This window comes from Manis pentadactyla, chromosome 7, assembly GCF_030020395.1.
Source record: "Manis pentadactyla isolate mManPen7 chromosome 7, mManPen7.hap1, whole genome shotgun sequence".
Taxonomy (NCBI): domain Eukaryota; kingdom Metazoa; phylum Chordata; class Mammalia; order Pholidota; family Manidae; genus Manis; species Manis pentadactyla.
The window spans coordinates 148,414,335-148,437,653 of record NC_080025.1 but is presented as its reverse complement, the minus strand read 5'-3'; the positions used below and the strand labels follow the sequence as shown (position 1 = coordinate 148,437,653).

Below are 23,319 nucleotides of genomic sequence, written 5' to 3'. Positions count from 1 at the left end.
CTCCCTGGGGGAGGCAGGGTGCACGCGTTGGTTCTTGCAGACCCCCTGGGAGCTGTTCCTGGCCTGGCCGAGCGGTGTGGGCCTCTGCTCCTCCCCGGCCCGGCACCCGCGGCTCTGACAAGCTCGTAATGTGGCCGCTGCGCGTGGCCTGTGGCTGAGTGGCCCTGCCTTCGCTCGCGGCCGCGGGAGGGTCCTCGGGTCTGTGGTGCCTTCCCGTCATCCCACCTCCTGCCGTGGCCTGGCCACCACGTGGGTGAATTCATTGGCATCGGGCCTCCTAGGCTCCTGGCTTCCTCTCTGCAGACGCCGCTCCTCTTACTCAATATCAGGTATAAGGAAAACGTCCGAATGTGCCAGCCGAGGCCCGGAGCTGCGCCTAAAAGCCAAGGGCTTGCCGATCGGGAAGGGCCGCAGCAGCGGCGTAGCCCCCCGTCTCACAGACCCAGGGCGGGGCCCGCCACCTGCCCAGCGGGCTCTAGCTCCCCGCTCCCTGCGGCAGGCCAGCTGACCTTCGTGCCCGTATTCTTGCCCCCACAGATGGATCACGACCCCAGGAGCCCTGCGTACATCGCCACCCAAGGGCCGCTGCCTGCCACCGTGGCTGACTTCTGGCAGGTGAATCTTTCTAAATTAATTTTTTTTCTGAAAATAAGATCTTAATACATTTATCACGAATAACACCTTGGATGAGACTGAGCCAATTCACACTCGTTCGCGGTGTTACCTGATTTCAGAATTCATGTGGTACTTTGATATTTTCTATTACCAATCTCATTTTCAAAACGTAAGTATGAAAAATCCCCTTCAAGAGATTTAATGCTATAAAGACCCTTACTTTTTTAGCCACTTTACAATTTCATTTTATGAAACAGGAAAAATAATAACCTTAATAAATGTTAAATTATTGTGTTATATTCAAATGTGTCTCTTACCTACTGTTTTAATCTTACAAAGGTAGAAAACGGTCCTCGAATCCCAGTCGCTCCTCTCTGTACATTCCTATGTGTTTGCAGGGCCAGGCTGGACTCCCGTCCGGCGCGATCCTGGCGTGCCGAGGCACCGAAGGGCACCGTTACGCAGTATGAATAGAACCAGGGCGGGTGGCCCCTTCAGCTCCCTCCCGCCCTCCCGTCGCCAGGGTGGCAGAGCTGACTGGGATGGCCTGCGGAGGTGGCCTCGGCTGTGCACACATGCGCTCACGCTACTATTCAGCAATCGTGACAGAGTCTTGCGAGGTGTTAAGCACTGGGGCCCCAGCCCTGGCACGAAGGCCCCTCCAGGAGACCCCAGTTGAGGACAGGGGTGTGAGAAGGAAGGTGCCACTTGGCGCAGGGATGCCAGGCTCAGTGAGGGGACACCAGGCTCGGCAGGGGCGCGGGGATCGGAGAGGAGCCTCAGGCGGCTGACATGCCTTGAGGTCCCGGGGGCCAGTCAAGCCCTGGCCGCATACTGATCTGCAGTTCAGGTGAAGTGATTTGGGGGTCACTGGCAGTGATGCCATTTTCTAGCTTAGGGGTTCATAAGAGCGAACGAGTGGTAGGCTAGAGCTCAGTAGGTTCACTTGTGTCCACGCTTCTCCCCATCCCTTGGCCTTGCATTCCTCTCCCCACTGCCCGGTCCCCCTGTCCTGACTCTCTGCCTCCTGCCTTGAGAACAGTCCCTGCAGGGGTTTTCCAGAAAAGTCAGGTGGGGGTCCAGGATTGCCAGAGGCCCGCTTCAAGTGGATTGATACGCAGACCTCGTTGACCCCTGTTGCACAGGCACAGCTCACCCAGCAACCATGCCACCGAGATGTGAACAGGTCAGCAGGGCCCCTGCTCTTTCTAGTTGCCTTCACGCTATTGAAAGCATAAAACCAACATCTCCTGTTGCATCGTTCAGACTGTGCACAGGGCTGTTCAAGTGCGACACTAGGACGGTTCTGAGGACAGCTGGTCCCACCGCCACAAGGCGCTGCGTGTCCTCCAAGTTACACGCCCGAGGCGGTCAGCCCCAGGGGGGTGTCCGGGCCAAATGGACCTGGGACAGCGGCCAGGGAGGAAGCTCTTCCTCACGTCATGCACAACGCCCTCCACCCGGCTCTGCTCCTGGAACGTCGGGGAAATTCCACAGAGCCAAGAGCCCCTTGAGGGCAGCCCTCCTTCTCCACGTGTTTGCCCAGACGTGAAGGAAAGGGCGGAGAATCCTGAGGTGTGTGCTGGGAGACGGGGTCCAGCAGAGCTCAGCACCACTGGTCCCCACTGTACACTGACCCGCCCTCCAGAACACCCCTCCTTGTGCACGGCGGTCAGGGTCCCCAAGCCCAGGTCGGTTCATTTTTACCAGCTTCACGTGTGCAAGAGTTTTCTCACCAACAGAGTCACAGCTTCTCAAGGGCCAGGGGACACTTATAAGCACTGTAATTGCTCGTATCCGTGGGCCAGTTAGACCGGCCCTGGGGTCAGGGTTTTACCTATTTTGACATATTCTCTTCACAGTCCATGAGAACAGACCACACGGCTAGCAAATAGGAGGCCGAAATATTTTCTTACTGCTTGTCACAGATTGTTGCAGTCACTGGGGGCAATTCACCTTATCAGTATTTACCATTCATAGAGTTTATGGAGGTCTGATATTGAGGAGCCATACATCCTTGAAATGGAAAGACACCACCTCTAAATGAAACAACTAGAGAAAAATAGTAAAGTGAGGGGAAATACAAGATAATGCGAGACATGCTTGAGTCAGCATTTACCAAGCTGTCCTGGGAACTCATGCCCTCAGAACAGAAGCAGATACTCTAGGACAAGAAGGGTCTGCCAGCAGGCTCCTCCTCCTGGGATGCTCATGCACAGCCGCGTACCCAAGCCTCTCCAAGTCCCGGACTAGACGGAACATTTGGCTTTGTCCCGTCCACATCCTGGACCAAGATGTCATGCTTGCTCACCACGGCCCTCTTGGCGATACTAGTTTTTGCAGAATATGGTGGAGATGCTGACCTCAGAGGCCTGGAGCCTGCCGGCTAGCAGACAATGGTTTGTGGCTCAGTTCAGCCATACTGGTTGGCCGGCCTCTGCATCATGCATGTTAGTAAGTGGGCACCTGTCATGCCAGCTCTTCATTTAATAACTGCCCATCAGTCACAGGATGAACTTCTTAACATTTCAAAGCCAAAGTTACCTTTGATGTGTCCGGCTAAGCAGAATGCGTGTAGAGGAAGCAATGCTTGTCTTTAAAACTTCTAGAAGAAGGCTGAAATTTTCAAAATTCACAGTAATATGCAAGTACTTATAAGTATAAAGCTTGATTTGAAACATAAGGAGTCTTTGTGGCAAAGACAATCGGCCGAATGGAAACATCTGACTTAGAGTCACCGTCCTACCTGCTCCAGATTGATGGCCTTCTAATACATTTTGACCAAGAAATGAGCACGTTACAGGCCATACTGAAGCATCGTACTTTCCTCTGAAGCTCTGTGTGCTGCTCTGAAGTCCTGCCCAGGAGCAGCTAGCAGGTGTTTGTTTTCTGTCAATGACGAGCAGATTCCAATAGGAAAGCAGGGCTGGGCGGCTGGCTCCCCGGAGGCCCCTGGTCATGCCTCGGCTTGCGATGCATCGCCCAGTCTCTCACTGTCACGAGGCAGCCCCCACTGTGTATCCATGCTTCTGACCGAGTCTCCGTCCCCTTAGAGGGTCACCAGACAGCAGAGTCCATCCATACCAGCGACCTCATCTTAACTCGGTCACATCTGCCAAGACCCCTTTCCAAAGGAGGGCGTGTGCACAGGTTCCAGGCAGACTTGGGTCTGGGGGACGCTGTCCCGCCCATCACGGTGGCCAAGAAGAGAACAGGCTTTGAGCTCCCGGGATGGCACTGTTGTGACCGGAGTCCAGAGGAGGCCACCGGTGGGCAGGGCGGAGGAGGAGGACCAGGATGGGGGGGTCCCAGCGCCACAGCAGGGGACACCCACGTCCAGAGATGAGGGGATCTAGAAGAGCCATCAAGGGAGATACCCCTGTCATCATGTAAATATGGGGCTTCTAGAACAGTCTGTCAGCTCTCCTGTGGGGGGCTGACTCCCCCAGCGTTCGTTCCATCCCCTGGGGCTCAGCACCTCAGTACATGCTCTGTCCCAGAAACAGGACCCAGAATATGCAAACAAATAAGGCCTCTTAACAAGCCGACTTTGTTTTGGTGAGCCGCTCGTTATCCAATGAGTAGCTTTTCGCTAAGTGCATGTTATGCAGTCCAAGAATTTGATTGCAAACACTTACATTAAAAATTATTAAAGTAAATGCATTATATAAAGGAAGACACACCTTGAATTAATTCCTGGTCTCTGAGCACCTCCAACCATCCAGGTGAGGTCTGGGCCTCACCCCCAGGGAGAAGCTGAGCTGAGACTCAGAAATCAGCTTCACTTAGAAAGAGATCAAGCGGCTTAGGAGCAGCATGCATTTTAAAGAAAACATGCCAGTCACGGGGATTGTGATATAAGCACTTTAACAGGCATGGAAGGGTCTCGGGCTGCAGCGTTTGAGTCACGCTGGAGGAAATAATCATGTGTCCTCTGCTGGTCAGGCCGCATCTGCCACACTGTGCTCAGTTCTGGGATCACTGCCACCACGGCTGGTGATGTCCCAGAGGCACCCCTGGGAGAGTGTGCAGACCACAGGAGAGGCCGAGGGCCCAGAGAAGGCGAGGACTGGGCCGAAAGGTGGCTCCCGAGGGCCGCTGACGAGGGGCGGGCTCCCCCACCTCTGCCGCCTGGAGGCTGGGCCTGGGGCGGGTAGGATGGGGCACGGGCCTTTTTCCTGGAATCCCGGGGCCCCACTGGCACAGGGGAGGACTCACATCCCAGTCAACTTTAAGTCCAGAGCGTCAGCTTGGCTGGGAGGGATACTTATTACCACGCTTCCTCAGAGCTCCCAGAGTCCCCGACAGGAGCAGCTGTGACCACCCAGGGCACAGGAACGCTGCGGCGGCTGGTCACCACGGGGGCCGGGGGCATGTCGGGAAGGGAGAGCCGAGGAGAGGCGATGAGGGCGGCCGCCGCCGCCAGTCTGAGCCCTGAGTCGAGACAGACCTTCCTTGAGCAAAGGTGCCCTGATCGGGGAGGGCATCGCTCTGTGGCCTGAGGGGGCCTGCTGGGCACCTTATGTCCACTCAGCAGGGGAAGGTGGGGGCGAGGGCAGGGGGAATAGCGCTGGCAAGCACAGTTTGTTTGTTGCAGTGCAGGCCCTGGGGATCTGGGGCCTCAGCAGCCCTGACACCCAAGGAGTTCGAGCCCCCTCGGGTCCCCCTCATACGAGGTCCCGAGGGGAGGTGGACTCATAGAAAGCAGAGGGTGGGCGCCGGGAGCTGGGGAGGGGGTGTCGGCGGCAGTCTGGGAAGGCGGAGGTTCTGGGGTGACGGTGGGGACACTGCACAGCAGTGCGGATGCTCTTGATGCCCCCGAGCTGGGCACTTACAAACGGCGAAGAAGGTGCACTTTATGTCACATGTATTCTACAACAAAGAAAACCGTGACTCCGGGTTCTGCCAGAGGCTGAGGCCTAGGGTGCCCCAGGTGGCACGGGCATGGGCCGCTCAGACCTGCAGGCCTTGGTGCGTTGCTCAGCACACCCCTTACTGGGAGGAGGCACTGCAGAGGGCAGGGGCAGGCCCGTGGCACTCATCGCCGTCCCTGTTCCTTCCCGAAGCAGGCGTCCCTAACTGGTCATGGAACTCCTCCAGCTCGTCCCCCATGGCAGCCTGGCCTGGGAACCATGGAAGGGCATCGGGGCACTGGCAGAGCCACGTACCACCCACGGCAGTGCCACTAGTGTGCCACCACATGCTGGGTGTGCCTGGGAGGCATAGAAGCCAGAAATGCAGGGCGGCTTGGTCCTCCAAGCTCAGGTGCATGGACTATTTGTGGATGTGAAATATGAAGTCAGGGCACCCGTCGTCGCTGGAGGTGGGTCCTAGCAGTGCCTGCGGGCAGTCTGCACGGGGAGTGGCCTGCTCACCATTCCCTGCTCGCTTTGGGGGCAAAGCCAACTGGACCCCTGGATTTCCAGCCTTGCCCACCTGCTCAACAAATAGGCTAACTTTCAGGCAGAAGCAGAGGCCAGGTGCCAGTCCTGGCCAGCAAGCTGGGGCCTGAACCCCAAGGCAGGGGGCAGAATGCCTGCTCAGTCAGCTGGAATTCAGCTGGTGCCTAATCAGTGTCAACACTTGCTGCCAGCGTGCAGTGTGGTTCACCGAGGAAAGGCCCACTGCGATTTCTGTCTCCACTTTCTGAAAGCCTTCTGCCCGTCAGGCTCATCCGGCGGAAACAGCCTCTCCCCCCAGCAGTGGTGGCCCTGATTACGTGATTCTGTTCCTTAGCATCCATGGGTCATGGTGCCTGTGACGGTCGAGGGAAAACCTGACCTGAGCACCATGGGAGACCCAAAACACGCACTTTCTGTGTGCTGGGGGTGAGGCAGACACCCAGGAGAAAGACATGGTCAAACAGAAGTGTGATCAGGCAGTGCCCAGGCGCCACGCGGCACAGCAGGCCCAGGGCCTGGCCAGGGACCATGTCTGCCGCCGCACCTGCGGGCTGTCGTGCGCTGGGTCCAGCAGGGGCCGGGTGGGAAGGTGCTTGTCTCCATGTCCGTGGCGAGCTCCCAAGCTCCCATCTCTAGGCAGGCTGCCTGGGCAGCCACAGGTGACCACCTCAGAGGCATCATCCTCACAGGCCCCAGGAGCCAAGCCTGGAGTGCCCGGAGGTGCCTGCAGCCCGGCCTCGCCGTCACAGTCGCCCCACTGCCGTCCCGATGCCCCCCATCCGGGACCCAGGGTCAGGTGGTCCCTTCCTCCCGCATTAGTAGGTCAGGTCATGATTTCTGGTCGTCCTGAGGGGTGTGACTCCAAGCTGGAGTGTCCCCAGGGGCCTCTGTGGTGCTCTTGTGGCCCAGCCTGTACGTCCTCCAGGTCCTGGGTGACAGGAGAGAGAAGATCGCAGGGATTTCTCTGGTCCTGGAGTGCTAAGAAATCCACTCAGGGGCCATGTCAACTGACAGCTTGGTTGATTATTGTCTTGCCAATGGGTTTCTGCCCTGGGCAAGTTCACTATGGATTCAGTGTGACCAAAGAAATGACAGTAGAAAGTTCTTGGGGTGAAAGGGTTTATACACAACTTATTTCCAGGTGGCAGGTCAGTCACTAGAATCCCATCCACTCAGAGCGAGTCTGCAGGCAGCAAGCCGGTCTCTGCCTCTGGGCCTTTCTGCCCCCGCAGCCGTCTCAGTCACTGTCCTCGGCGCTGCCACCACCCCAGCCTCTGCTCTGCTCTCCTGCAGCCTTGCAGCCGTGCCACCGTGTTGCCCAGGGCACTGGGCAGGGCTCTTTGTATAGAGTCTATAACAACGTACTGCCCACACGTGTGTAGTTAGCTAACCGACCAGAGCCAGGTGAGAATCCTGCCCACAGGAACCTTCACTTTATCCACAATTATAAACCACATTGTTTGATTAAATCAAAGGGAGATACAAGAATTGAAGACAGTTTCTTAGGAAAAATTTGGTTTATAATTTCTATCTCATAAGTACTTCAACCGCATGCCCTAGATCTTCCAGGACATTTTACTTCAAAGGTTTAGTCTTGCTGAACTTCTCTACCTAAACTCATGACCCTTTGAAGATAAAGGAAATCTTTGTCAGAGCATCTTACCTAAATTTGGGGTTTGAAGGCCGCGATTTGCAGCAACATCCGTGACCATGCTTGGGGAACACCGCAGCAGAAGTGTGTGTGTCGGAATTTAAACCTGGGCTTTGTAAAGGACGCACACACCGAGTCCCCCTTCTAGCCGAGCGTGTGGGCCACAGCCGAGGACAGCTCGGCGCCGCCTTCCTGAGCGGTGCTGGCTCTGGCTGCCGCCGCCTCCCCCCACCCCCTCCTTCCCTTCCTCCTTTTGATCCACAAGCAGACCTGATGCATTGACAGTAGGCTCTGATCTTGAAAAGAAAAACAGCAACCTTAAAGTGGCACTTCTCTGAGGAGACAATGGGCGTGCTCAATCTGAGGCGTGAACACAGGCTAGGGGACCCTGAGTGCGTGTGAATGACAGGCCCAGGTAAATTCCTGCAGTCAGACACCTGTCATAAACACCTGATGGCTGCGTGTCATCAGTGCGCGGTCTCGTGCGGAAATGCCTAAAAGACCAGGTACTCACACCAAGCCACATCCAACCTGCTCAACTGCTAAGCAGGCTGTTACATCCTCTCAAAAGATGTTCTTGATTCCAGGGAAATGGCAAGTATTTCTTATTTAGAGGCTTTCTCATTTTTGCCTGGGCAAAAATTTTGCTGGTGGAAAACAATCCCAGAGACTATCCTGTCCTGCCAGTTGTGCATATCAGACCCGGCTGCGCGACGGCCGCGGGCTCAGGTTCAGACCCGCAGCTGCCAGGCTCCCGTCCCCTCTCCCTGCCCTGCAGCACGGCCGGCCCGACCCCCCGTCTTAGAAAGGGGGCCACTCTGACGTATTTGCTGGCTAAAGGCAAGTCAAGCAGGAGCGTGGGGGGCGTGTCAGAGCCTCTGCTGCCCTTCACCCGGTCAGATCACCATTGCCAAGGTCAGCCTGAACGGCTTCCTCGACCTTTCTCAGGACTGTCCTCTGGGCCGAGGGTCAGCAGGAACCGGGGCCTCCGCCACAAAGGGGGGCCCACGCGCTGTTTGGTCTGATCAGACCATGTGGTTACAGCGAGTGACCACATGAGCTCGTGAGGAGTAAATCACACGTGCTCTTAAACTGCATTAATTGAGTCCTTACCATGCCCACCCCCCACACGGCAGCAGCTGGAGGTGCATGCCAGTGGTCTGGGCCCAAAAAAACCCTTTACTGTGCACCGGACACGTCCCAGGAGGACTCCTGCCAGGCAAGCCTTTGACAGCATTTTCTTTGAGTTCTCCTTTTTTACAGAAATAGTGAAAAGATGACTTTTCAAAATAGATGTTGTTTTCAACTGAGCATCGGGTATAAAAAATCACTAGGCTGGATGCCTTGGAGGGTAGAAACGAGAACCAGATGAGGAGATGGTGGCCTGGTAGAAGAAAGACGTGGGAATGTGGATAAGGACTCATGAGGCAAAAGTGGGCACATTACAGGAGGTCTAGGGAAGGAAGAAGGAGTTTCTGCCTGGAGACCACAGGGTCTTTATAGGGACACAGCCTGGCCATTACTCCCCCTAACCAAGCCTGAGTGGGGCCTTGAAGAGTTTTGTGTGCAAAGTACTTAACACAGAAGGATGCGGGTGGAGAGACCCTAAGCCATCTGCCTGCTGATCAGCTTAGTGTATGAGATTCAGGGTTGACGATTGTAGCACCTATGGGTGATTTGGGGGATGGAACAGAAGGTCGTGTGTCAATGAGTGTAAGTTTCCTGGGGCAATTGTAACTGCCTACCACAAACTGGGGCTCAAAACGGCAGAAACGTGCCCCCTGCTAGCACTGCCAGGAGGCTCACTTCCAGTGCTCAGTAGCCCCAAATGTCCCGGACTCGTCAGCCCGGTGCCCCCCCTCCCTGCCCCCCTGGTCACATGGCCTCCATGTCCATCTCATGTGGCGTCTCCCTCCCCTTACAGTGACCTCAGCGTGCTGGATCAGGACCCACCCCGACAGAGTTGGCTGCATCTGTTTAACTGGATGACCTCTGTGGAGACCCTCTTTCCAAATAAGGGCCCAGCACAGGTGCTGGGGCCTGGACCTCACTGATCTTTTGGGGGGACAAAATTCAACCCATATCAAAGATCAGGGTGGTGTCAGCAGTCAGTCAACGTACTCAGTGGGGTTGAATAGCAGGTGACACAGCTGTTCTGTGTCACGTGGGCCAGTGTCGGGACTCCTGGACCCCACTTCCCACTGCTCACCGCTTGTCACTATGAGCAGGCTCCCATCCTAAGCTTCATAGCTCTGCACCACGGCGAGCCTCTTCTCTGCCACCTCCGACTGGCCCAGGAGGGCTCACGGGGCGTGGCCGCAGGTGACAGCCAGGCTTCGTGACAGCCAGGCAGATGGCGTGTCCGTTCCCGAGGCACACAGCCACCACGAAGAAGCCGGGCTCAGCCCCACTGCCGCCCCGGGGCCCTCGGGGGGACGCTCGCCGAAAGGGGGCATTTCCAGCCCTGCCATTGACCATACTCGGGCCCAGCTCATTTGTAACCTTTGTTGGCAGCTCTGTTGTGATCCGGGGATGGAAGTGCCTGCTTCCCGCTGGGAAAAGCTAATATGCTTGATTCCAGATGGAGGGCGTCGTGGACAGGACTGCAGGCCCCCTGGCACTGGGGGCACCTGACCCCTGCCGTGGCCGGGCTCTCCGTGTGCCCTGAGTCCCCTGTGCGTCGTAGGCACTCAGTAAATGTGCCAAACAAACTAAGAGATGCCTGTGAACGCTGTTTTCCCTGACAGTTAACTGAACAGAAAGTGCAAATTGCCATTTCTGGTATTTGAACACTCCACTCTTCAGTTTAGTAAACTGCCTACTTCAAGGGGCTCCTCGGACCAGGGGCTCCTCAGAGTCGTCATTTGCCTCCTAGAAGAGAATGCTTTAGGCTTCTCACACTTGCCACACAACTGAGCCTTCCCAGTGTCCGTGCCATCGTGCCGAACCCCCAGCCGCAGGAGACAAGCAGAGGGGGCTTCCCCCTGCTGCCGTGCACCTTCCCCGACTGCAGTCTCCACTAGTTCCTGAGTTCCCACCAAAATCCACCCTCGATCTTCCTGCGCCTGTGAGGCTCCGCTGGCCGGGCCCTGGGCTGGAGGTGGGAGCGCGCAGGGCCAGGGCGGCGGGAGCCGGCGGCCAGCCGAGAGCCACGGGCCCGGGGACGCTGCCTCTTTGCTTGATTTAGGAAATTCCCCTCTCCGCTTTTAAACACAGTGACCTACAAAGAAACATTACCCCCAAGAGTGCCTCTGGGATCGTTGGTTTAAATTAAGTTTCATTTGAATTTCATCTTAACCAAATCCTCAGAGCCAGGCGGGCTTCCTGAATGCAGGACCACGTGTGTGGGCCGGTGAGCTCGGCTGCCCGCCTGGAAGGACCCCTCTGTAAATGAGGGCTTCCTAATGTCACACTTGGGTCACACTAGCACAGTATTAGATGATTAGTTTATGGTCTAGATCATTGTATTTTTATTACGCTCATAAAATCTGTGTTTCTCCTCATTTTCATAATGGCTTCAATGAGCGTCTCCACCTTCTAGAGGCACATTAAATTTCTATGTGCTCAGTGCTGTTTAGTGGGGCAGGTATGAAGCCTACGAAGCTGGAAGTGGGGCCCAGGCTTCCAATCCCCCTCTCGCTGGACCTGCACCCCGGAGGAGGGAAGTACGTGGGCTGGAGCATAGCTCATATTTATTTGTGTGCTTCTTGGTCTACCTTTGGCTGGTTCCGTTAAATTCCGACGTGAGTGGGACACCGTGAGCTGCCTTAAGGGCATCAGCCCTATCACGTGGGAATGCAGCTCAGTACTAAAAGAGGAAAATGCCGTGAACCTTCACATGTGTGATTTCTAAAATATAATTTAAGAGGGGAATTTAATAACATGGACTATGAAGAGAAAGTGTCTTAGATTTGACATAACATGGATTTGAAATAGCCAAGATCTTAAGTGGATCATTGTATCTGTATTTACAAGCTGGAGCTCTCTTGGATACTAAGCTTACATGTAGATGCAGCTGCTTATAAATATTTCTATGACATTAACATAGCCACTGAGGGTAAGGACCTCTTCTCTGTGATGTAATATGCTAACAAGGCTGCAGTGGCCCAGTGGACGCCCCAGGGTCAGGTCTCAGGACCGCCAAGCCTCTGAATATTAGCAGGTTCTGGGACACAGAGCTGAGTTCAAACAGAAGTTGTGTGGCAGGGTTTCTTTGCCATCTGTCCCTGTTTAAATGGTGCTCACTGGTTTGCCGTGTCTTGGAGCTGTCTGTATCGTGACCAGCAGGGATTTCTGTGTGGGTTTTGTGTTCATCCTCATGGTGTCGCTGTATCTGGCCCCATGTGAGTGGAACACGGTGGTAAACAGCTACTTTTCATGATGCGCTTTGAAAGGATGCTGTCAGAGGCTGCCCGATAGGATCGCAGCTTCACAGAGCAGGCCGACGGGTCTGTGCCGCACAGACACAAAGTGGTCGGTTGTGGATTGCATTATGGAAAGTTTCCTTTTCAGATCAAAAGTTGGGAAGCCAAACAGCTGAATGTAGGACTGAGGAGCTTTTAAGAGGCATGGAATGAATTCACTGGGTTTTTTGTTTAATATTGCATGGAACATGCAAAATACAGGGCCGGCATATTCAGAGACATGAAACAGCCGCAGAGTAAGAGTGTGATGGGGATGAAATAGGTCTCCAGTGGGTGGAATAGATTTGGACTGTCTCGAGTGCAGTGATTACACGTGCTGCACGGTGATCAGCCAGTCACACTGTGGCCACGGGTCTTTCTTTGTGTGCAGATGGTGTGGGAGAGTGGCTGCGTGGTGATCGTCATGCTGACACCCCTGTCGGAGAATGGTGTCCGGCAGTGCCACCACTACTGGCCGGACGAAGGCTCCATCCTCTACCACATCTACGAGGTACTCAGCCATAGCACCTGTCCACGTGGTGCGGGCAGACCTGAGACCTGCCCGCACCTGCTGTCCCTATGGAAGCCCCATGAGCAGCCAGGTCCCCACAGGGGCCACCCCTGGGGAGGCTGGTGAGTGGGCTGGGCCTGCCCAGGGCCCCACGGTCAGCAGATGCCCAGACCCTTGGAACAGTGGTGCTGCGGTGACTGGGGCTCCAGCCTGGATGTGAGGTTTTCATTTGTAGTCTTATGCATCCAAATTCAAAAGAAAGGACAGGAAAAAGAATTCACCCCACCGGGTGGCCCATTGAGCCGGGCCCTGAACACCGGGCCTTCCGGTGGGCCTGTTTGGGAAGGGACCTTGCCCCTAGTCTGATGGCCCACCCACGCCTGCCGGGCCCAGCGCTCTCACGGCCCCTGTGAGGCCGTCTGCAGCTCTGGCCTCCTTGCCTGGCGGCAGCCTGCTAACAAACCACCTCCTCTTGCTGGATTTTCCACCCATGTCAAGACTGAACCAGATAACTTGGGCAGTTAAACAGGTGCCAGATGCATCCTTTGGCTGTTTCGCCCTAAAATTAGTGAGAATGCCAAAGTCCCATGGTGGCAGCCATGTTAGAAGCTTCAAGATGGATCCTAAAATACGTGTTCCTGCTCTTGGGCCAAGTGGACAACCCCATGGTATTTGTGCTCAAAGCATAAATGTTCCTAGCGATTTTTCATGAAGGTTTACGTGATTTACAAACACAAAAGACAGAAACTGGAATAGTTTTGGATTGTAACACATTTTTTTCTAATAATCCAACTATCCTGCTCCTACATGATGTTAAAAAAACGGAGTTCTCTATTGTGTAAGCCACCGATCAAGTCAGGAAGGTGGGAGGGGGCCAATAAGCCAGCAGTCCCCGTCCTGCGATGTGACCCACTGTCCCCGAACCTCCCCCTCCCTCCTCAGAGGCACTGTGCTGGGGAGACGCCCGGTGCCTGGTGCCAACACCCATTTCTGTGCCCTCCCGCCCAGGTGAATCTGGTCTCCGAGCACATCTGGTGTGAGGATTTCCTCGTAAGAAGCTTCTACCTGAAGAACATGCGCACCAGCGAGACGCGCACCGTGACCCAGTTCCACTTCCTGAGCTGGTATGACCGGGGCGTGCCCTCCTCCACGAGGTCCCTCCTGGACTTCCGCAGGTACACCCAGTGCCCTGCTGGCAGGGTAGCGCAGGTAGGGGTGCACGGCAGGTGTGGAAGACACGCGGCTTTAAACCAGGTTGCCCATGTCTGGGATGCCGTTTGCTGTAGGGCATACGATCTGTTTTATGTTTATACACCACAAATGCATTTATATTGTATGGAGGGGATGGAAATTCTATTAATTGAGCAGAGTAATTGCAAGATGTTTTTAGTTTCAGAGGTGTTAAAATGTGAGAGGAATAGGTACTTTAGAATTGTGGAAATGTGGTCATAATTTTTGATAAGATTCCCCAAGCCATGAGGAGTCCTAAAGTTTATCCTTCACTGGATATTGATGGATAAAACTCAGGTTTTTGGTTTGGATATCCATCTGGTCAGATACGATGAGGAGACTAAACAGTGTAGGCCCAAATCCTAAACTGATCGCCTTGGATGAAAGCCGGGATATAGTTAGCACATCGTTGTACATATTTTAGTGCAGGTCTGAGGCTGAAGTCTAAAAACACGCAGTCTTTTATTTACAGAGAAGACTGTTCATCCCCCAGCAGGGAGTCACCCGGCGGGCGGTCTGGCTTAGAGTGTATTTACTGAACTGTTGAAATAAATGCTGGACTCCATCTTGAAGAAAGATACTGGCAATACAAAAACACTCAATTTAAGGCAGCAACTTTGTACCTCAGATTTGGTGACAACAGCCGGTTAACCTCAACTCTTCCGTGGTGGTGCATGCACAGCGGCCCCCATGCGAAAGCAGGTATGGAGCAATACTGATGACCAAATTCTGAGTTTATAGAGCTGCCCTTAGATTTAACTGATCGGAAAGCAGACCAGGGAGGCAGAGGATGGGGCCAAAGTGCACTTTGACCCAGCACCGTCTAGGACCGCGCAGTGACCTGTGCCTGAACAGGTGTCCATCCTTGGGCCTACAGTTAGTGACTCAGGGAGGTTCGGAGATTGTCATGAAGATGGGGCTTTACGCTTTTCTCTGGATTCCTGGGATTTGTATTTAGAGATTCTCAAGGTCACTCTGATACTATTTCTTTTGCCTTTTAGTCTACTTTGGGAAAAAAACTTTTTCTTCATTTAAATAGTTCTTTGGTTCAAATAATGTGTGAAAGAGCTCCAGCATTTGGTGTTGCAGCAATAATGCCCCTCTGGTGCCCGCGTCCCTGCTCCGCCACCTTCCCAAAGGGGCACAGGGTGCCTGAGGCATCAAGTCCTGAACACATCCTAAAACAGTGGCTACACACTAGTCCAGTCCAGACTAATTTCCTGACCATTATATACATTTTCTTACCACAAATTTATTTCTAAAGACATGCTATCTAAAAACCTTACCTACGGTACAGTTCCTGAAATAGACTCTTCAAAAAACAGCCATTACTTTCAAAATGGATATAGCCGGAGAGATGACAGGCCATCTTCACCCGGTCCTCACACCCATCCTGTGTGCTGTGCAGATGTGCAGATGGGCACAGGCACAGCCACATCCACACGTGGAGTCGAACACACAGAACCAAACCTCTGTGCTCACGATTCATGGTGGAGAAAAGTTGGGCTCCCGAAACTCCCCTTCTCCAGGGGCTTAGGTGATAGGGCTCCAGAAGGTCTTTGTTAAAGAAAAAGGCCCCCAATACCCCAGACACAGCTGTGGAATTCCCGTTGGCATCACGCGGGTCTAGCTCGCCGGACAACTGGTGTGAAGGACGCGCTCGCAGGGCCGCCGCTCTGACTTTCTGTGTGAATAGCCACCCCATGGCCGCGCTTGCCGAGGTCAGGCTGCCCCTGGAACGGGCAGGGGTTCCGCCGTCCTCCGAATGGGGGCACAGCTTTCCTTCCCGGGCCAGCCTAGCACGTTCACCAGGCACCGAGAGGCGTGATTAAGTGGTTCTGGAACAGGGAGGGGGCACGTTTACACTCTGAAGGGAAACTGCTAAGTGAGCAGGTAATGAGCGTCCCACGTGAGGGTTTCCAGCGTCTCTCTCGTTCTTGCTCTGCCAGAGACACCCACTAACGCTGCTCACATAGAGACCGACAAACCCTTACTTTGCCAGCTAATTAGCGGTGGCCAGTGTCATTTTTGTGACGTTGCAGCTAGTAATATGAGCCCAGTTGCATAGTCACAAAAGTGATCATTGGAAACTGTGACTGCACAGCAGGGCGGTGTGGGGCCCCTTTTCTGAGCCTCTAACGACCTCTGACCTTTGCTCGCTGTTGGTTGCATGACATGCCTCCTCACCCAGTGACCCGTGGGTCGGTTTGTATCGCTAACCCTTCTTCCTCAGTGAACTCCTCCTGCCGAAATACACATAACACCCGTTTTTCCTAATGTTTTCCATCTTTCGCTTACTGGTGATTTGTTCTAATGGAGTAAAACCCGACAGCTGTGTGTCGCTCACCTTCACCAGCAGCTGCGTCTGTCTCGGGCACCTGGATGAGCACGTTTGTGGACTGTGTGGTGATGCCTCCTCTTCTCTTTGTGATGATTTGCGTTGTAATAATACAAGCACATGCTTCTCTGTAAATAATGCCAAACCACAGCAGCACATTGCATTTACCCTGCGCATCTCCTGATTGCTTGTGGCTGTAAATAGGTTTAGCACAGGGTGGGGCTGGCGTATGTATTAAAATTACAGCGAAACCTTCCTAGGTCCTGGCCGAGGCAGCCAGTCACAACATGGGGGGGGAAGGAATTGTTTTGAATATACCATAAAATAAAGACAGGAATTGCAGGACTGGAGTGGTGGGTTATGGATGTTGTGGCCAGTAATTCACCTGTTAGCACCGCTTCTTAGCTGAGAGGTTATTCTTATATAAGAATATATATTCTTGCACATATGTTCTTGCATAAGGGGGCTGACCGGCTGTGACTGGGACATCACTGCTGATTCCTCACACTGGTGTCTTCTGAAGCGAGAACAGTGCAAATGGGACCTGGTTGTGATGTTTCTTCCTTTCTTAAATGTACTTTTTGTGTTTGGTCCCATCAGAAAAAAATGAGGAAACCCTGGTGATTAACCAGCATATGAATATGCAAACGTTAAGTTTAGTCTTCACAAACACAGACTGAAATGACAGCATGAAATACAGCAGAATGTTGGAGGTACAGAGCTGAAGCGGTTCACTTTTAAAAAATTCAGTGACAGAAATATCTAATAAAAATCTTCTGTTTGAAAGTGAAAGGCCTGTAAAAATAAAGCCACCCTCAAGATCTGGTCTGACAGTTGAGCTTGTTTGATTTTGCCCATGCATACACACAGTGCATGCACATGTGCAGGCACAACACACATGTGCATGCACAAATACGCACGGGTACATGCACAGTGCATGCACACATGCATGCACAAACACACGTGCATGCACAAACACATACACAGGTACATGCACAAACTGCATGCACACGTGTAGGCACAAACACACATGTGCATGCACAAACATGCACAACACACAGGTACATGCACACTGTGTGCACACGTGCAGGCACAAATACATGGGTACATGCACAAACACACAGTGTGAATGCACACTGCATGCATACACATACAGACACACCATATGCTTACGTGCACATGCACAAATATACACACCCATGCCTGCACACACACATGAACAGGCAGATACACATACACATGCAACCGTGGGTGAGCTAGTGGGCCTCAAGTTGCTCTGAATGAGGTGTGTCCTTGGGGTCTGGCATCTATTTTGTCAGAGCAAAAGCTCACATTGCCTTCACAACTCAAGTCTAGAATAGGAGGTTTGGGAGACGTGAGCAGATCTGTTTTCCAATCTGTTTTATTCTCAAAGGACAAAGAACTTTGAACGCATCAGGCATCGACTGGCTGATGGTTTCAATGAGTTCACTTTTACTTTCCCCACCTCCTCACAAACCCACACTGTAGTGCACATCAAACGCAGGAAGGATTCCGGCTGCAGTGGGACGTGGCCACTGGGGTCCTGAGCAGCTGGTTTACCCCTGTTTCTGGGTCTGCTCAGTTTTTAAGACATCCCTGGGTGGGCTGCAAGCTTTAAATGCTGCGTGTTGTCCCAGGCAGTAGAGCAGCAGAGATCACGTGGGGCCCGGAGCAGCTCGCAGTGCAACCTCTTGGTGCACATCTTTGGGCTCCGTGCCAGCACCCCTCACGCTGCTCGGGTGGGGGGAGCCTCACTTCAGAATCTGTCCCTGTGCTCAGTCCGGGGAGAAAGTAGAGAAAAACGAAATGACTCTGATATTTGGGCTACATGATATTAAGCGATCTGCTCCATTGATGGGTCAGTTGTACAAGCATCCCCGCCCACTGCAGCCTCCCTTTTCTCTGGGTTTTTAGGGATTTGCAGCAAAGCAACCAGCTGGTTGAATTTTCACTTTCAACTTCCCATGCAGAGCAGGCAAGCCTTCACAAAGAAATGTGTCATTTTCCCATTTCTGGTGCAAGAAGAAAGATTTTTGTAACTGTTACTCTATTTTAAATTTTACTCCATCTCAGATTATAGAAATTCATACAGCACATTTTAGAACACCCTCCTCACACATCTTCACACATTTTTCCCTTTAATGTTTTTATTCGGCAATATTTTAGTTAGAATTTTGATGTACTTTGTAAACATGTTTAGTTGTTTTGCTGACTTAAAAAAATGGAGCTTATGCAGTGAATTTTAAATCAGTGCTCTGTTTTGATTTAGAGCTTGGTTACAAAATCTTAATCTATGCTTATTGTTAATTTTCATAGATTCAGATGTAAAAGCTGCACAACAGCATTGTTTTTAAACATACTCAGATTTATAAATATGAAAAGATTTGTCTGGGATGTAATTGAGGTTTCTCCGTAATTTAGATACCCTTACAAAACGGGCAGGTCCAAGGGCACCTTTAAGGTGGTGTCTGGAGGCAGTACAGTAGTACTGCGTTACAATACGATGCCTAGAATGTAAGAAACCTTGAACATGAATTGTAAAACTCAAAAATTTCAGTGAAGAATCTGGACACTCATATCGCAACAAACAAAAAGTCCTACTAACTGGAGCAACGAGACAAAGGGGAGGAGGCGGCAGGTGAGGGGAAGGCTGGTGGGCCCGTCAGTCACCCTAGGACTCAGGTTCACACCATAGAGGGAAAAGGGAAACTGAATGTAAGGATTGTTTTTAAAGCTCTGTTTAATAATTTAATATTGAAAAGAAAAATAAACCATTGAAAATGTGTGTGTAATTTTTATTTTCTTTGTCAGAAGAGACTATTGCAAAATGATGTCAAAGATATGGTCTATTTGCTTTGGCTTGTTAGTTATTTTGGAGAACAATACGAGTGTCATAGTACATAACCATAATTTCTATATCTCTTTTTATTTCAGAAAAGTAAACAAGTGCTACAGGGGCCGTTCTTGTCCAATAATTGTTCACTGCAGGCAAGTACACCTTTACATGAATTAAGTGCTCACTACCTCAAAAAATAAGCTGCCGTTAAATATAGGAGTTGAACTTTCTGAGTAATAAATGTGTCTAACTGGTACTTGGTCCAGGAAACCGAAGATGCGAGGTTAGCTGTCTGTGCCGTCTAGCTCAGCAAGGCTGTGTGCTCACCCCCTAGACCTGCATAGGCAGCACATGGCGTATTTCCTTCCGACAGCCCGCTGCGCCACATGCCAGTCTGTTCCCTAATGGGCTCGTCCTGCCACCTTGTTTTCTGGCACCCTCATGGTGTCACTGTGCAAGCATGAGACAATACGTTTGGTCTCCTGCCTCAGCCACCGCTACACTGAGATGAGGATCAGGACCGACCACAGACGGTGAGAGTCACTTGGGGCCACTCGTGAATAGGGACAAATTCAGTCATTACAAGTGGCCACTTCCCGTTAATTACATAATTCCGGGCCTTCCAATGAAAACTCAGAGCTTGTGTCTTCAAATCGGTCACACCCGGCTGGCAGGAGCAGGCCCACCCAAATAAAACTCCCCAGGGAGCTCCCTCCGCTAGGCTTATGCCCACCTTTGTGGAGACCCACACTCCCATTTCCCAGAACTGTCTGATGGAATGTCCCTTTCTGGAAAAAAAGATTTGTCCTCAGAGATCAGACCCCAAGTCTGTCGATTCAGTCAGAAGTGTGTGTGCACGTGTGAGTGTGCGCATGTGTGTGCATATATGAGGGTGCGTGTATTGTCTGCGTGTGTGTATGAGTGTGTGCATGGGTGGGTGCACATGTGTATGTATTGTCTGGCATGTATGTGAGTGTGTGCACATGTGGATGAGTGTATATGTGCGCGTGTGTATGAGCGTGCGTGCGTGCGTCCATCAGGAAGGACGGAACGTGGGCCGGAACCCTCCGAGGCGTGACAACCTCACCCACCCCGCACCAGTCCGCCGGAGGCTCGGCTGCAGGTCTGAGCGGTGGGGTGCGCGGGGGTCACGCTCGGCACAAACCGGGAGGCCCTCGGCAGCCGCGCGGGCCCAGAGCTCCCGGGGCGGGGAGCGTGTACTTCAGCCCCGCGGCGCCTCCAGACCTGAATCGGAGGCGTCCGTTTTGTCCCTCAAAGTCACAACTGCCGCTGCTGGGAGCGCCACGGTGAAAGCGCCCCCCTCGCCGCTGCCTCGCCCACCTGAAGGGCGTGGGCACGAAGCGGTTTCCCCGCGCCTCGCGTAAAACAGGTGCGCGGGGACCTTTGCCCCAAAAAAGAGGTCATTTTCTCCCATTCGCAGTTTTTGGGGCGCAACCCAAAGTGTCCGCGACTCGGTGCGGATGGTTCGCGTTCCTGCCCCAGCGGGGGGTGAGGACGGGCAGCAAGACCCCGCGGGGCAGACCCCGCGGGGACACCCGCCCCGCACCCGGTAAGGGCCGCCCAACCCGACAGCCGCCGCGCTCCTTATGTTGTTTTCAAATGGCAAAATGTATCATTTCTTTAGCCAAAGACAGGCAAAAGGAAGAAACCTGTGCTCCTCCCCCGCCCCTCCCCCTCCTACTTCCTCCCCGCCCCTCCCCCTCCTCCCCACCCCCCTCCGCCCCCGCCCCTCCCCCAGCGTAGCCCTCCCCCTCCCCTACCCAGCCCCCTTCTCCCCGCCCCCTCCCCGTCCTTCCCTGCTCCTCCCCCGCCCCTCCCCCTCCTCCTCCCCCGCCCCTCCCCCTCCTAGCCCCCTTCTCTCCCCCTCCCTCCCTTCCCCTCCCGCCCCCGCCCCCGCCCCTCCCCCAGCGTAGCCTCCCCGCCCCTCCCCCTCCTATCCCCTCTTCCCTCCCCGCCCCCCTCCTCCCCCGCCCCGCCCCCAGGGTAGCCCTCCCCCGCTGGAGCCGGGAGGGGCAGAGCTGCAGTTGCGTTGCTGGGCGTGGGGCTCAGCGCGCCGGCGACGCTCTCATCTGTCCCCTTCTGTTGACAGTGACGGTGCGGGCAGGAGCGGCACATACGTCCTGATCGACATGGTCCTCAATAAGATGGCCAAAGGTGAGGCTCAGAGCATGGCTGCTTTGTTGGGGCGCGGGGCTGGGGGGCGCTGCCATGGCAACCCGGGGGCACTATTCCCAGAAGGCCTTGGAAGGCATTAGCGATTGTTGTCCCTCTCCTGAATCGGACGAAAGCCGCCTGCCGCAAGCGCGGTTGTCCTGAGGTCCCTCCTTTGTTCCCGGCCCCGCGCAGCACGGAGCGCCGGCCTGGGCGCAGCAGGTGCGGGGCAGCCCCTTGCTGAATCCGTTCTGTGCGAGCGTCGGGATCGGGAGGCAGCCTTCGCGTCTGTACCTGCGGCTGACGTTCAGAGTTCTTGAAAGGGTTTTTGTACACACCTTCCCTGCAGTTAAGCTGGATTTGCAGAATAGGGCTTGGGTTTCCTTCTAGAGCTCCCTAAAATCTCGGGTGGTGATTGTCATCAAATTTGAATCCTTTTCTCCAAGCTTTTTGAACGCACCTTTTTAACCTCTTTTCACCTAAGTGAATGCATGTGCGCCTGGACCTCCTCCTCCCAAGGACGCAGACTCTAAGCACGTCAGTGAGGGAGGAACTTGGGGGGGCTCCACACCCCACAGCAGTGTGTGCAGAGCCGGCCCCGCTCTGCGGGGAGGAGTGCATCTCGGACAGAGCTGAGCGTCCCCCCGTTTCCTCCCGTGGAAGTGTGGAGATGGGCTAGAATGGCATCTCAAGATCGGATCTACAGAAAAGCCCGCAGGTGTCTTTGCCCTCCAACCAAGCCTGGGAAAAGATTCGTACGGACCGCCGAATCCCACGTGCACTCAAGCAGACACAGGGCTCCTACAGTGAACCCAGCCTTTGCTAAACTTGTCTGAAAAGCCACTGTTTTCCTTGTGATACCTGCCAGAGACCCGTGCAACCTGTAAGAGGAACGCCGGGTCCTTTTCCCACCGCAAATAAATCATTCTAGCTCAACACACGCACACACGTGTTCCCATATAGAGACTGCCACCTTCCAGAAATCCCACTCTTCATCCTTTGCCCAGCAATTGGAGCAGATGATGATTATAAAAATGAAGTTCCATTCATTTTAACACAAATGCCAGCAACTCTGAAATAGGCATTTTCCTTACTGCATTTTCTTATGGTTAAAAAAAAAAAGAAAACGGCACATCTCTATCGCAAGGATCTAGATGTGTGAAGGCAAAATAGTAGCCTGTTGTTTCACACATCAGGACTGGAGGGCTTGAGGCCCACTGCTAGTTGCTAGAGGACCGGAAGCAGACCCAACGCTCTGTGCCCCACAGCCCGCCTGGCGTCCGCAGGCATCCTTTGCTGGCCGCCGGAAGAGAAGGAAATTGGTTTTGCGCCATGAAGTATTTTAAGCACCCCAAATTAGCTTGGCGCTGGTGATGAGCAAAGAAACACTGACGCCTAAATGCAGATGCTCTGATAATGCTTTTAATAAGCTTTTTTTGTTTTTAAATCACAACATAATCCTAACCTCTTTAGTAAGACTTCCCTATGCATTAAAGCCGCTGTGCCTCATCAAATACATCTTTTCATTTGCAAATTTGCAGCAATTGGGAGCTCGGAGCGCTCAGTGGGACTTCCATTTCCTCCTGCGTCAGGAGCCCCTCCCTGCCTGCCGTGGCAGGTACTTCCCTTCTATTAAATCAAAATGCTTTCCGAAAAATCCAGATCATCTTACATGTCTGAGATGACGCCTGTGCCAGAAGCAACACGACAGCGAGGCACGATGTCTGTTTACGTCGCGGTGGGCACTGGCTCAGCCAAAGGAAAGGGGTGCTGGCCTGGGACGGCCCTGCCAGGCCTGTGGGGACTACCCGGCGTCCACCATGCTGATGTGACGGAAGCCCGGTCTGCCTCCCGGAGGAGCCGCCTGGAGAGGAACGTTCCAGGCTGAGGGTTGGTCCTTCACCGTCTGACTGCGGCAGCGGGGCTCGGCAACGTGAGCAGGCAGAGGGAGGCCTCGAGGCTCTTCCCGGGACTGGTCACCCCGCTCTGCTTGTGACCTGTTCGCCTCTGCCTGGCGGGTGGGGGTGCATGTGGTCTGAAAGCCCCTGACCTGGGGCCCGGGCCCAGGTCTCTGGGAGATCAAAGGGCGCGAGGCCCCTGGGCCGCGGGGGTGGGCCTTTCCCAGGCCTCCACACTGGGC

General features: G+C 53.7%; 1 protein-coding gene across 3 annotated transcripts in view; it reads left to right on the top strand.

Moving 5' to 3' along the window:
• Window positions 1–23,319, top strand: part of PTPRN2 (protein tyrosine phosphatase receptor type N2) — a 723,823-nt gene that overhangs the window by 686,050 nt on the left and 14,454 nt on the right. For all 3 annotated transcript variants that reach the window (XM_036899584.2, XM_036899583.2, XM_036899582.2), the window contains 5 exons: window positions 538–615; window positions 12,463–12,582; window positions 13,591–13,757; window positions 19,106–19,159; window positions 21,118–21,182. In XM_036899584.2, coding sequence (XP_036755479.2) covers window positions 538–615; window positions 12,463–12,582; window positions 13,591–13,757; window positions 19,106–19,159; window positions 21,118–21,182 — 484 coding nt within the window. The remainder of the gene's footprint in view (window positions 1–537; window positions 616–12,462; window positions 12,583–13,590; window positions 13,758–19,105; window positions 19,160–21,117; window positions 21,183–23,319) is intronic.